General features: G+C 47.0%; 1 protein-coding gene across 2 annotated transcripts in view; it reads right to left on the reverse strand.

Annotated features, from left to right (window-relative positions):
• Positions 1-2102: 2102 nt before the first annotated feature.
• LSM12 (LSM12 homolog) overlaps positions 2103-14071 on the reverse strand; it is a 78066-nt gene continuing 66097 nt past the window's right edge. The window contains exons 1-4 of one of the 2 annotated variants that reach the window (XM_043904789.1): positions 3242-4147; positions 2653-2840; positions 2483-2563; positions 2103-2346 (exon numbers count right to left, since the gene is read on the reverse strand). In XM_043904789.1, the coding sequence (XP_043760724.1) occupies positions 2322-2346; positions 2483-2563; positions 2653-2840 (294 nt within the window). In that variant the 5' untranslated portion in view covers positions 3242-4147 and the 3' untranslated portion in view covers positions 2103-2321. Of the gene's footprint in view, positions 2347-2482; positions 2564-2652; positions 2841-3241; positions 4148-14071 lie in introns of those variants that run through there. The other variant, XM_043904788.1, reaches the window with a different exon arrangement.

The following is a 14071-nucleotide window of genomic DNA, read 5'->3' on the forward strand; positions in this document are numbered from 1 at the left end:
GTCTCTGAGGCTTCTGCAGCAACTGTGGGGTTCCTGCCCTTGAAAGACTCATGGTGTAAGATAGAGCTGCTTTTAGGATAACTTGCTATACATCACAATAACCAACACAACTACCCTTTTTCCTTCCCTCCCTTCCCAGTGGCTAGAACAAGGATGGAGCTATGAGCCAGATGGGTTATCTTTAGTAATTTAGATGAGGGCTTGGGGAGACCACAGACTTGGCAACTGGGCTGTTAATACCCCCATGGAGCAGAACTGCCAACGCCCAAGATGAAACTCACATCTTATATAAGAGAGAAATAAATTTCTTTCTTAAGTAATTTTTAATTACATCTCAAGTTTAAAAGCCAGATCAACACCATGGCCATATAATGCATATAAAACAATTAGCTTATTGTCTAACACATAAATAAGTGCTTTTTTTGGCCATGTTGTTCAGCTTGCAGGATCTTAGTTTTCTGACTAAGGATCAAACCCAAGCCCCTGCAGTGAAAGTGCTGAGTCCTAACCACTGCACCACAAGTGAATTCTCAGTAAGTGCCTTTTTTTTTTTTAAAGTAACTATTGATATTGGCATCATTAGTGTTACATCTAAGGTTCCCTCCAGCTCCAACACTGGTTGAGTCTGATCAGCAGTGGATTAATAATCTCTCAACACTTCCCCCAGTGGACTTGAAGCAAACCCATGTCACCTATGGTGAACCAGACATGTTGAGCTGGGCAGAAATTGTCTGTGGCCATATAATTTATACCAGGGGTCTCTTCTATTAGCTTCAAACTGACCACAACTCCCAGCAGACCAACAGACAGGAGACCATGGACACAAACACGAATTCACATCCTCCCACACCTCCAACCACAAAATGAACCGAAGTTTGTAGCAGCCATTGCATGCTCCCATCCTACCTCTCCTGGGGTTGGGCTGGGGGCTTGATCAGCTGGCTAGAATGGTTAGAGGAGAGGAGAGAAGACAGGAGGAACTGTGATGGAAAGTGGGTCTCAGAAGGTAGACTGTTGTAGGAAGAGGAAACCAGAGAGAACTAACTCCACCACCCACCCCCCAAGCAAGCAGGGCAGGCTTCTGGGAGGAGGCAGCCACTACCCTGAAACTGATCTCCAGAATGAAGAGAGGGAAAGGGATCTACAGCAGGGGGAGTGGCCAGGCCAAAGGCTTAGAGCATTGGAGTCTACACGGCCTGTGACCTGACCAGGCCCTCGACCTGCTTCCGTCTCCCCCTTCCACCCTACCTTCTGGGAGACTAGAGGGCAGTGCAGGGAAGGGAAGGTGGCAGGGCCCCAGGGACCCCAGGGCAGGTGGTGACTGAGCAGGGGCCTCTCCTCCAGCGATGGCAGAGCCAGCTTGAAGCTCCTCTCCCAGAGCCACCTCAGGAGGGAATCCCTCTCATGACCTTGTCCCCAGGACACCATGCTTGGTGACTTATCTCCTGAGTGTGAATTCAGAAAGGGGAGGGCGGCAGCTGAGAGAAAGGGCAGCCTCCACACTCCCACTGCTCCTGTCCAGGCAATGGGGGTGTTGGAAGTGACCCCTTCCCCCAGCACACACACCCATCTCAACCCACAAATGAGTCTCCCTCCACAGCCCCAGCTGGGGTCCCATCTCCACTCCCAGCCACTACAGCCCCCGGGGTTAGTGATACATCTCCTCGGGGTAACCCGGGGTGTTGGTGCCAAGCCCATTCTCCAGACACTTCCCTCTTTGGGGGATGGTGCAGCTCTGCCCCCAGCTACTCCCCTGGGCTGCCCAGCCTGCTCCTGTCCACACCCTTCACCCTCCAGCAGCAATTCTTCCTGCTCCTCCCTAACCCTTTGGAAGAATTTTCAACCTGCCCCCACCCCACCCGGCTAGAGCGCCAGAGGACCCTTGTCTGGGTGTCATCCACTCCTCACTCTGGGGGGTAGCGTTTTCTCTTAGTTCAGAGCAGAGAGGGGCCCTCACTCCACCCCAGCCCTGGCCTTGGGCTCCTTTGGTCTCAGGCATCATCTTCTATCCTCTCAGCTCTCTCCCCTCCATCCTCCACTCCCACCTGGATGCCACCTCCACGAAGGACAAGAGACAAGATGTAGAAACGCACAATTTCCAGTTCAGTGAAATTTGCACTTTATTTAGAGATCAAGGAAGGACCACATCCGGCCCTCCAGCCCAGGGGCGGGAAAACGGAGAAAATGGAAATAAGGACCCCACCCCGAACACTCCTCAGACACAGCAAGCCCTGAGAGGAATCCAGGCTCCGGGGTCAGGAGCAAACATGGAAATGGGGTCGGTGCCTTAGCACATCTCTCTCTGGAGGCCGTGGGGGTCTTCACCACAGGTAGGCTCCTTCTGGCCTGTAGGAGGGAAAGGAAAGTCATACGGAGCCAAGTTCGGCGTCGGATATGGGTAGGCGAGATTGGGGGAAAGTACTAGGCGGCGGGGATAGGCTGGCAGCAGGACCAGGCCACCCCCCAAGGGACGCGCTTTTACCGCGACTTGACCGGCCGGTCCTCGCCATCTGGAAAGAGCAGTAAGGAGAGAAGAGCTTCTGAGAAATCGCGTTTCCCAAACCTGCGGGGCGGAGCCAGAGATGGGTGGGGTCGTGCCTGGCCACGCCCCTGGCGGCAGCCCGGCCCCGCCCACCCCGCGCACGCTCTCACCGTTGCCGAGTGACCAGGTTGAGGTAGTGGCGCAGCGAGGTGTAGTAGCGGTTCAGCTCATCTGGCGAGGCGTGTTCTCCGGGAGCCTGGGGTTTGGCGGGGTAGGCGTCGACCAGTTCCCCCAGGCAAACGAGCAGGGTCAGTAGCACTGTGGCCATGGCGGGCCACGATCTGCGCCCCGACATCATCTGGAGAGGGGCACTAGAGTCAGTCCGAGCATCTACTCCGAAGCAGGAAGCTAAGGTTGCCATCTGGTCCTAGCTTCAGCCACCTGTCTGTGGTTGGTTCCCGACCAAGGCTCAGCCACCTGCTGGCTGTGTGTTCTCAGGCATTGCACCATCTCTGGCCTCAGTTTCCTCATCTGTTAAAAGGGCATAAGCCCTGCCTGCCTCCACCAGAAGGGCAGATGGAGGAACACGGCAATGCTGGCAGCGGGGACTCCCCGGCTTTTCTCCTTCCCACTTCTGCTGACCCCCTTCCAAATCAGCTTCTCAACACTCAGTCCGTTTCCACCTTGCTAGCCTCAGTTTCCCCACAAAATAGCCTGGGATCCCCCGACCAGACCATTGCTGGGTCCCAGGTCACTCACAGCGACAGCTCCAGAGGCAGAGTGGTCAGGAGATGGAAGGCCAGAGGAGTCCTAAGGGCTGGACTTCTGCAGGTGGGGCTGTGGCCTCCTCAGCTCAGTGCTTTCCTTGTGGGGCTTATATCCTCGTCTGAAAGGGGAGGGGAACTGGAGAGGGAGGGTTCTCTTTTCTCACTCCACCCAGGGGCAGATCGCTGAGCTTACATTCAGACAGTACGTGATATCTCCACCTCCAAGGAGCCAAGGCGGAGCCCCCACACTTGGATTCAGGGTACCTCTGGAGAGGATGCCTAGTCAGAACCCCATCTTCACCCTACAGCACCTCCTCCCCACAGCAGGTGTAGCCTCCTAAGGAAGTGAACCATTCGGTCTAGATTCCTGGGAAGACCCCTAGGACCAGGGTTGACATTCCTTCTTTCCTAGCCAGTCCATGGTCGGGGAGGGAGGTGCAGGCAGGAGTCCAAATCCATATTTTCCAGCCTGTGGGACCTATGACCACTCCTTCCAAAAACCAGACTTTTCAGCCTCTTCTCCGTAATATGTTGGCAGGACCTGTGGGGAAAACCTCTTGCTACTGGAGGTAGGATGGGAGCTATAAACTTGGCTGTTGACCTGCTGTCTGTGAAGTCTTGGAGGAGGGACCCCTCTGGACACTCCACTATGTCTCCCTCTGTTCAAGAGTTGGGAGAGGAGTGGGAGGAGGCAAAAGTCAGTCCCCTCCCCAGAAACAGCTGAGTCAACCACCTGTATACCCAGCCTGACACATACACATTCAGGTCCAGCAAGCCTGGCATACAGACCCCCTGCAAGGCAATGTGCCCCCATTTCCACCCAGGGGTCACTTGAGCACCGGTGTCTTACAGGACTGAGAGATGCCAGGAATGCCCAACAACATGCCACCATCCCTAGCCCATTACAATCTCCACTGGGCTCAGGGTCAAAGATCCCCACCTAGGGAAGGACTCCTGTTTGTTGAGCACCTCCTGTGTCCTGGGCAGTACATGATTTCAGGGACAACAACACAATGAGCTGCGTTTCTCCCCATTTTACAGATGAGGAAACTAATGCTCTGAGAGGTAAGGAAGCAACAGCCAAGGTCACCCAGGATACAAAGCAGAGAAAAGGGCTGAGGCTGACCCCAAGGAGAGGCCCACTCAATCATGATGGACAGAAAGGCTTACTATCTCAGGCAACCGTGAGGCTTAGGAGTCAGGCATGCAAGGAGGGGAAGGGAAGCTAAGTAAGTATGGGGTCTACCAACCCCATCAGACCCACATGCCTCTAGCAGGAAAAAAGAGCGCTACAAGGAAGTCTCCAGTGAACATTTCCAGCTCCCTTCCTCTGCCCTGGCTGGAGCCTCAGCTCCAGACTTCCCCTCAGCCCATGAGAGCAGGAGGGACCCTCTTGTTCAGTCCCCTAGTTCTGGGCCAGCCCTTCCACCCTCAAGACAGATGGCCATGGGTGTTATTTTAGAGCTCTCTCTGAAAGTGGAGCCCACAGCTCTCTCAATCACCTTTTTATGGGTTCAGTCGCCTGTACTCTCCGGAAATGGCTGCTTATCAGCTAGTTCTGCCCTCTGGGCCCCACACATCCCAAGAAAGGCCAGGTGGGCACACTGGGCATGGATGTGGAAGCTGCCCTAAGGGTGAGGGGACATGAACCCCAGCCTCAGTGCGGGGAGGAAAATCTTTTTTCTTAGGAGGTCATGTCTAAAGGGTGAGGCCCAACCTTGTTCTCCAGAAATCCCAGGTCACATTCTTGGGGATTCCCTGTCTATGGTGAGAGGAGCAGCAGCTTCACTGGGGAGCCCCCATCTGAGGGCAGAGATACTCCGTCACCCTTGTGCAGCCCCAACTGGAGTAGTTCCCACAACACAGGGACAGGCAAAAACATGGGAACAAGTCTGTGTCCAGTTTGGAGAGCAAACAGCAGAAATAAAAGAACTCCACTCTTCCAGAGGCCTTGGGAAGACAAAGACAGGTGCTCACCGTAGCGATGGAGAGGGTGGCCACAGAGCTGGTGAGGACAGCTACAGTCCCGGGGTCAAGGTCTAGACAAGGAGCCTGCAGGCTAAAGGGGTCAGGGGCATCTGAGCCAGGGGCTGTGTGCTCTGCTAATACCACAGCACCAGCTAGGGTGGTGACAGGGAGCTTCTAGCATTCGGACCAAGGCAGAGAGTGATGACATGAGCTTTGAGATGCTCATGTTTTTGTGGCATCCCTGGAACCCCCTGATATCGTGGGGAGGGTGGAGTCTGAGGGTAGATGGCAGAAGTTAAGAAGGCATGGGCAAAGGCCCAGATTCAGGTTCAACTTCTCAATAAATCACTTTCCCTTCTACTATTAGAGTGAAAGCAAATGGGTCTAGAAGAAGTCCCTCAGGGTGGGCCAGAAGCCAGACTCCCACTGCACAATTACAGGGCCAGCCGATTGATTCATTAATCACTACTGCCTCATTGAAGAGTCCATTAACTTGTTGACTAGTGGAGAGGATATCTCAGCCATCGATCAGTGGGCTCAGCTATCCCCCAACTCACACACCCACCATCATTGACACTTGATTCAGTCACTATGAGACATGTCCGGATGGTGGGGAACTGACATCTGAGAGAGGAGAAACTTCCAAATAGCTGTTATGGTAGACTTGGGACCAGCACCTTCCTCCAACTTGTCCTCAAAGGGAAGTGGGGACAGAAACACTGAGGTTCCCTTGATCCCCATTCTCGGAACACCTAACAAGACCACCCTAGGGGTCAAGGAGGCTTATGGGCTTGGACCCCTGTTGACCATTGCTCTTGCCCAATGGGCTCAAGGGCTACTCATCAGGAGAGGGTAGCCCATGCCATTCATCCCTAGAGTCTTAATATCGTATATCCCACCACCTGCCCACCCTCCCCACCTCCCACACACAAGGCCTCTCTCTGATATCCCATCCACTGAGCGGCACTAGTCCATTACCTTCCACCCTCGGGGGGGGGGGCCTCATGTCCAAGGGTCTACACACAGCACATGGCCATGTAGCAAGAGTGATTGGTCCTTACTCAACAAGCACTTCTTAGGTCCTTACTATGAACCAGACACTCTTCTAAGCACCAGGGACCAAGCAGTGAACAAACAGGCAAAATCCATACCCTCGTGGAGTTTACATTCTAGTGGCAGATGTCAGTTACAAATTGGCACTTGCTATCTACCTCTACAAGGATTATCATGTGCTGCTCCCGCTGCTGATCTTCAATACCCCCTGAAAGGAGCTCAGGGTGGAGAGCAGAAGTGAGGCACTCTGTCCTCAGGGAAAAACTGACAGAACAGTTCTTCAGATAGATATTTTCAGGAGCAGATTTTATGAGACCAATTCCTCATATCTAGAAAGGCATTAAAGTCCTTTGTGGTAACATCTGCCCTTTGTGACTATCAGAGACTTTCTGTCAAAAAATACATGCTTGATTGTCTGTACTCCCCCTTGACCAATTTCGCATGTGTACGGACCTTCTCTCTCTCTCACACAGACACACACACACACACATACACACACACACATGCACTTCTTTGGAGCAGTTTTTCAGAGCTATCTGAAATGCTGCCTCAAATAAAACTTAACTCATGAAACTCACATTTACATTTTTCAATAAGTCAGTTGTTATGGGAACCATGAGGAAGGGCCCCAGAGTGGATTTCTGTCCTTTGCCTGAACTCAGTGAGGATCCAGAGCCCTCAAACCAGCGGAGGTCCCTTGTGCCCATCTGCCTCCTTGGAGAGTTCAGACTAGTTTGGGTAAGTCTCTCCTGGTTCTCAGATCTGCCATATTGGTTGATGATCCTGAGTTTTATTAAGCAGTGCATAGCAGGTACCTAACTTCCCTGATAACTCAGTTGGTAAAGAATCCTCCTGCAATGCAGGAGACCCTGGTTCAATTTCCAGGTCAGGAAGATTCGCTGGAGAAGGGATAGGCTACCCACTCCAGTATTCCTGGGCTTCCCTTCTGGCTCAGACGGTAAAGAATCTGCCTGCAATTCGGGAGACCTGGGTTTGATCCCAGCCTTTCCTTAGAGAAGGGAAAGACTACTCACTCCAGTATTCTGGCCTAGAGAATTCCATGGACTATACAGTCCATGGGGTCGCAAAGAATCAGACATGACTGAGCAACAGGTACCTGTCCCACTCCAGTGAGGGATACTGGTGAGGTGGGGTGGGTGGGATGCCAGGGATTGCTCAGTTGTAAGAAACTGAATGGTCTGTGCTGAGTGGTGAGGTAAGAGCCTGATCTGATGCACTTCCTCCATTCGACTGCCTTCATAGAATTTGTTGGAATAAAAGTGAAGATACTACATGAAAGCTCCAAAGAAAAGGGATAAGACTCCTTCCAGCTGATTATGGTTTTCTCAAGAGACTGAGAAATTTACGGGAGTGGTGGAGGCAGAGCCCTCATACCATGCAGTAGTTCCATAGGGAAACCCCATTCATTAATTAAAATATTTGCTCATTGGGGGTCACAAATAAGAATTGGACATTCAGTGATCTGAGCACCCATGTTGGTTTTGGACCACCAAAGGGAGAAACGAAGGCATGCAAGAGGACTGAATCAACGCTAGGGTGACACATGCAGGAGTTATGCTCACAAGCAGCACACTGGCCCATCACACAATTTCACTAGCAAATTTTGTCCCTGACAAATAAATTCAATTTTAAAAATGGGAAACAGAGCCTCTCAAACACAGAAACAAGCGGCATCAGAAAGCCAGTCTCTAACTAACACCCCAGCCAGAATTATCTATGTACAAAACTCACAGTTACAAGTATGTAATTAATTGGGAAATTATACTAAAGGAGATCTCAACCTAAAATGGCCAAATTGGAGTTTTCAGATATTCCAAAATCGCTATTTTTTGTGCACACAGTTAGAAAAAGCCTAGGATCAGACGGAATGAAATGCTTACTTTGATTGGTACCTAGAAGATTCTAAAGGAGAAATGATAGAGTAACCTCTTTGTAGGAAATCAACAGTTAATTGCTTGAAACTATATCAGAACTTGAAAAGGTTGCTAGCACTCTGACTCTGCCTCTCCCTCTGCTCCTCCTACATATGCTCTTCTATCTGAATTGTCTGTTCCAGACACTGTCTATTTTTCTCTTCCAACTCTTTCGCCTCTTGCTGTTCCTTTTTCTAGTAAAGGAGGATTAAAAAAAAAAAATCAGAAGTGATTGTAGCTCCCTTTAAGAAGAAACCTATTATAACAAGAGATAAACCATCCTCAGTGCTTATGGACACACTCTGGACCAAGCAGAACTTAGAACATATATATATATATATATATATATATATATGATAAGGAATTCAGTTAACCATTCTGATCTGCGAGCCTAGGTTTTCAGATCTGTATCAGTTAATACATCTGTTATTCTCTGAAAGCAAAGTGTTAGTCGCTCAGTCATGTCTGACTCTTTTCAACCCCATGGACTGCCTTTGGTTCCTCTGTCCATGGGATTTTCCAGGCAAGAATACTGGAGTGGGTTGCCATTGCCTCCTCCAAGGGAGCTTCCCAACCCAGGGGTCGAACCCATATCTCCTGTGTCTCCTATACTGCAAGCAGATTCTTTACCCGCTGAGCCATCAGAGAAGCCATCAGAAAGCAAGGGAATAAAGCAAGAAAACAGGATGGAAACATCCCTTAATGGATTTTGAACCACAAACTCGCACTGAATGCAAGGAATTAGCCAGAAATTGCTCAAACTTATCCGAGAGCTTTTCCCTGAAATAGTAGACTGGACAGAGATTCAGCAGTTCAAGCAAAGATCATATGAATCCATTTTGGACTATTATGAACGATTTGAAAAAACCTTTAAGTAGCATTCTGGTTTGACACCTGAATCATTCTCTAACCACCATAATGAGCCTTTGCTTGACGTCACATTTTTAGATGACTTAGATGAGGATATGGCTACTCTAGGCAAAAGGCACAATTTAGGTTGGTCTGAGTTACACACACTCTTATTACACAGGCTGACCAACTTTACAAAACCATTAAAAAGAAAGTAAAGAGTTTATCTATGAAAATTATGAACCTTCAATGATGCCAATTAATTACATAATGCTAGCTGAACTTTCACCTACCCCTGCTTAATTCTCAAGCAGCAGAGAAAGCCAGATTGAAGGGGGGAAATATCTCTCTCTAGAATTCTGACCCTGAGGGAGTAAGTCCTACTAGAAGACCCTGATTTTCTCTCCCTGTACCTTGAGACCAGAGCTCTCAGGATAAAGTATCTTGTCTAGATAATCTCTGATTTCTGAGACTGAGAAAAAAATTTGAAAAGAGGAGAGAAAAAATTATTTTAAATTTAACTTCTTCCAATTATTATTTACAACTAGTGAGTCATATTGTGATAGCTGCTTCATGACTAACTTTAGAAAATGGATCTGTGAGATCTCACCTTGTGTCTGCCTGGATATATGTATGTCTCAGTAGGTGTCTTTGCAGAACATTGCTGAGGTTAATTTGTCAGTGAGCTCTACCTAGTTGGATTTAAGAAAATTAAGTACTTGTATAAATTCTGAAATATACAGAAGACCACTGGCTTGTGGTCCAGTGGCTAAGACTCAGCACTCTCAATGCAAGGGATTGCAGTTGAATTTCTGGTCAAGGAACTAGATTCCACATGCTACAACTAAGTCTTTGCATGCCCCAACTAAAGAACACACATGCCCCAACTAAAACATTCCAACTAAAGATCCCACATGCCACAACTAGAAAAAAAATTCTGCCTGCTGGATGCATGCTCAGTTTGCAACCTTATGAACTGTAGCCCACCAGTCTTCTCTGCCCATGGATTATCCTGGCAAACAAAAAAAGAAAACTACAGGCCAATATCACTGATGAACATAGATGCAAAAATCCTTAACAAAATTCTAGCAAACAGAATCCAACAACGTATTAAAAAAATCATACACCATGACCAAGTGGGCTTTATCCCAGGAATGCAAGCATTCTTTAATATCCACAAATCAATCAATGTAATACACCACATTAACAAATTGAAAGATAAAAACCATATGATTATCTCAATAGATGCAGAGAAAGCCTTTGACAAAATTCAACACCCATTCATGATTAAAACTCTCCAGAAAGCAGGAATAGAAGGAACATACCTCAACATAATAAAAGCTATATATGACAAACCCACAGCAAGCATTACCCTCAATGGTGAAAAATTGAAAGCATTTCCCCTAAAGTCAGGAACAAGACAAGGGTGCCCACTCTCACCACTACTATTCAACATAGTTTTGGAAGTTTTGGCCACAGCAATCAGAGTAGAAAAAGAAGTAAAAGGAATCCAGATAGGAAAAGAAGAAGTGAAACTCTCGCTGTTTGCAGATGACATGATCCTCTACATAGAAAACCCTAAAGACTCTACCAGAAAATTACTAGAGCTAATCAATGAATATAGTAAAGTTGCGGGATATAAAATTAACACACAGAAATCCTTTGCATTCCTATACACTAACAATGAGAAAACAGAAAGAGAAATTAAGGAAACAATACCATTCACCATTGCAACAAAAAGAATAAAATACTTAGGAGTATATCTACCTAAAGAAACAAAAGACCTATACATAGAAAACTATAAAACACTGATGAAAGAAATCAAAGAGGACACAAACAGATGGAGAAACATACCGTGTTCATGGATTGGAAGAATCAATATTGTCAAAATGGCTATTCTACCCAAAGCAATCTATAGATTCAATGCAATCCCTATTAAGCTACCAACGGTATTTTTCACAGAACTAGAACAAATAATTTCTCAATTTGTATGGAAATACGAAAAACCTCGAATAGCCAAAGTAATCTTGAGAAAGAAGAATGGAACTGGAGGAATCAACCTGCCTGACTTCAGGCTCTACTACAAAGCCACAGTCATCAAGACAGTACGGTACTGGCACAAAGACAGAAATATAGATCAATGGAACAGAATAGAAAGCCCAGGGATAAATCCACGAACTTATGGACACCTTATCTTTGACAAAGCAGGCAAGGATATACAATGGAAAAAAGACAACCTCTTTAACAAGTGGTGCTGGGAAAACTGGTCAACCACTTGTAAAATAATGAAACTAGAACACTTTCTAACACCATACACAAAAATAAACTCAAAATGGATTAAAGGTCTAAATGTAAGACCAGAAACTATAAAACTCCTAGAGGAGAACATCGGCAAAACCCTCTCCGATATAAATCACAGCAGGATCCTCTATGACCCACCTCCCAGAATATTGGAAATAAAAGCAAAAATAAACAAATGGGACCTAATTAAACTTAAAAGCTTTTGCACAACAAAGGAAACTATAAGCAAGGTGAAAAGACAGCCCTCAGATTGGGAGAAAATAATAGCAAATGAAGCAACAGACAAAGGACTAATCTCAAAAATATACAAGCAACTCCTGCAGCTCAATTCCAGAAAAATAAATGACCCAATCAAAAAATGGGCCAAAGAACTAAACAAACATTTCTCCAAAGAAGACATACAGATGGCTAACAAACACATGAAAAGATGCTCAACATCACTCATCATCAGAGAAATGCAAATCAAAACCACAATGAGGTACCATTACACGCCAGTCAGGATGGCTGCTATCCAAAAGTCTACAAGCAATAAATGCTGGAGAGGGTGTGGAGAAAAGGGAACCCTCTTACACTGTTGGTGGGAATGCAAACTAGTACAGCCACTATGGAGAACAGTGTGGAGATTTCTTAAAAAACTTGGAATAGAACTGCCATATGACCCAGCAATCCCACTTCTGGGCATACACACTGAGGAAACCAGATCTGAAAAGACACGTGCACCCCAATGTTCATCACAGCACTGTTTATAATAGCCAGGACATGGAAGCAACCTAGATGCCCATCAGCAGACGAATGGATAAGGAAGCTGTGGTACATATACACCATGGAATATTACTCACCCATTAAAAAGAATTCATTTGAATCAGTTCTAATGAGATGGATGAAACTGGAGCCCCTTATACAGAGTGAAGTAAGCCAGAAAGATAAAGAACATTACAGCATACTAACACATATATATGGAATTTAGAAAGATGGTAATGATAACCCTGTATGCAAAACAGAAAAAGAGACACAGATGTACAGAACAGATTTTGGACTCTGTGGGAGAAGGCGAGGGTGGGATGTTTCGAGAGAACAGCATCGAAACCTGTATATTATCTATAGTGAAACAGATCACCAGCCCAGTTTGGATGCATGAGACAAGTGCTCGGGCCTGGTGCACTGAGAAGACTCAGAGGGATTGGGTAGAGAGGGAGGTGGGAGGGGAGATCGGGATGGGGAATACATGTAAATCCATGGCTGATTCATGTCAATGTATGACAAAACCCACTACAATATTGTATAGTAATTGGCCTCCAACTAATAAAAATAAATTTTAAAAAAAAACCAATAAAAAAAAAGGAATTATCCTGGCAAGAATACTGGAGTAGGTGGCCATTTCCTTCTCTAGGGGACTTCCCAACCCTAGGATAGAAATCACATCTCCTATAGCTCTTGCATTGGCAGTTGGATTCTTAACAACTGCACCATCTGGGAAGCCCCCAGCACGCTGCAATGAACATCAAAAATCCTGCTTGCCGCAACTAAGACCCAGCCCAGCCAAATAAATAAATTAAATAATTAAAGAAAAAAAAAGATGCTATGTGACTTCTGAGGGCAGGTCACAAAAGGTAATTATTATGAATTAAAGTGTGTTCTGCTCTCCTCGCTTTCCAATTCATGTGTTGGAATCCTAACCCACAGTACTTCAGGAAAGTGACAATACTTGGAAATAACGTCACTGCAGATGTCATTCATTAAGGTGAGGTTATACTGCAGTACCGTGAGCTCCTAATCCAACATGACTATTGTCATTCCAAAAAGAGACATTTGGACACAGAAGCAGACAGGCATCCAGGGAAGATGATGTGAAGAGGTATAGGGTAAAGACCCCCATCTAGAAGCCACCGGGAGAAGCCTGGCACACATCTTTCCCTCACAGACCTCCAAAGGAACAAAGCCTGCCAACACCTTGATTTCAGACTTCCAGCCTCCAGAACTGTGGTGAAACCACCCAGTTTGTGGGACTTTGTAATGGCAGCCCCAGCAAACTAACACAGCAAGGCAGTCAACCTGCTGGTTCTCTTGGACCACTAGCTCTAGGAGCCACTGTTCTCTAAGTCCAACCACCCAGGACACCAGGCTGGAGAGGACACATGTAGGTGTCAGCCTGAGCTCCCAGCCAACTCCCAGCAGAACCCACCAGACATGTGAGTGAGCCTTCCTGGAGATCAGACCCAGTCAGCTTCTGACAGTTACTGCATGAGGCACTCCGAGTCACAATGGCCTAGTCAGGTCCTTCTCAATCCTGACCCACAAAATCATGAGTGAAATACAATGGTTAAGTCACTAAGTTTTAGGTGCACTTGTTACACAGCATAGGAACCAGCACACCTACCCTTTCTCCTTTCCTCCCTCCGTGGTGCCTAAAATACAGACACAGGGATTGTGGGCCAGGTGAGCCATCTTTATTCATAGAGATGAGGGCGAAAGGAAGCCACAGAATAGGAAACTGGGCTGTTGGACATTCCCAATGGAGAAGAGCTGCCAACTCCCTGGATACTACTTGCATTTTACATAAGAGAAATAAAATACTTTCTTGTTTAAGTCATTCTTAATTCTGTCTCAGTTATTAAAATCAGATCAACACCCTAGCAATATAACGTATGTAAAACAAATAGCTAGTGTCTAGCACATAAGTAAGGCCAAAGGCTTAGAGCATTGGAGTCTACACGGCC

Source organism: Cervus elaphus, chromosome 5, assembly GCF_910594005.1.
Source record: "Cervus elaphus chromosome 5, mCerEla1.1, whole genome shotgun sequence".
NCBI lineage: Eukaryota > Metazoa > Chordata > Mammalia > Artiodactyla > Cervidae > Cervus > Cervus elaphus.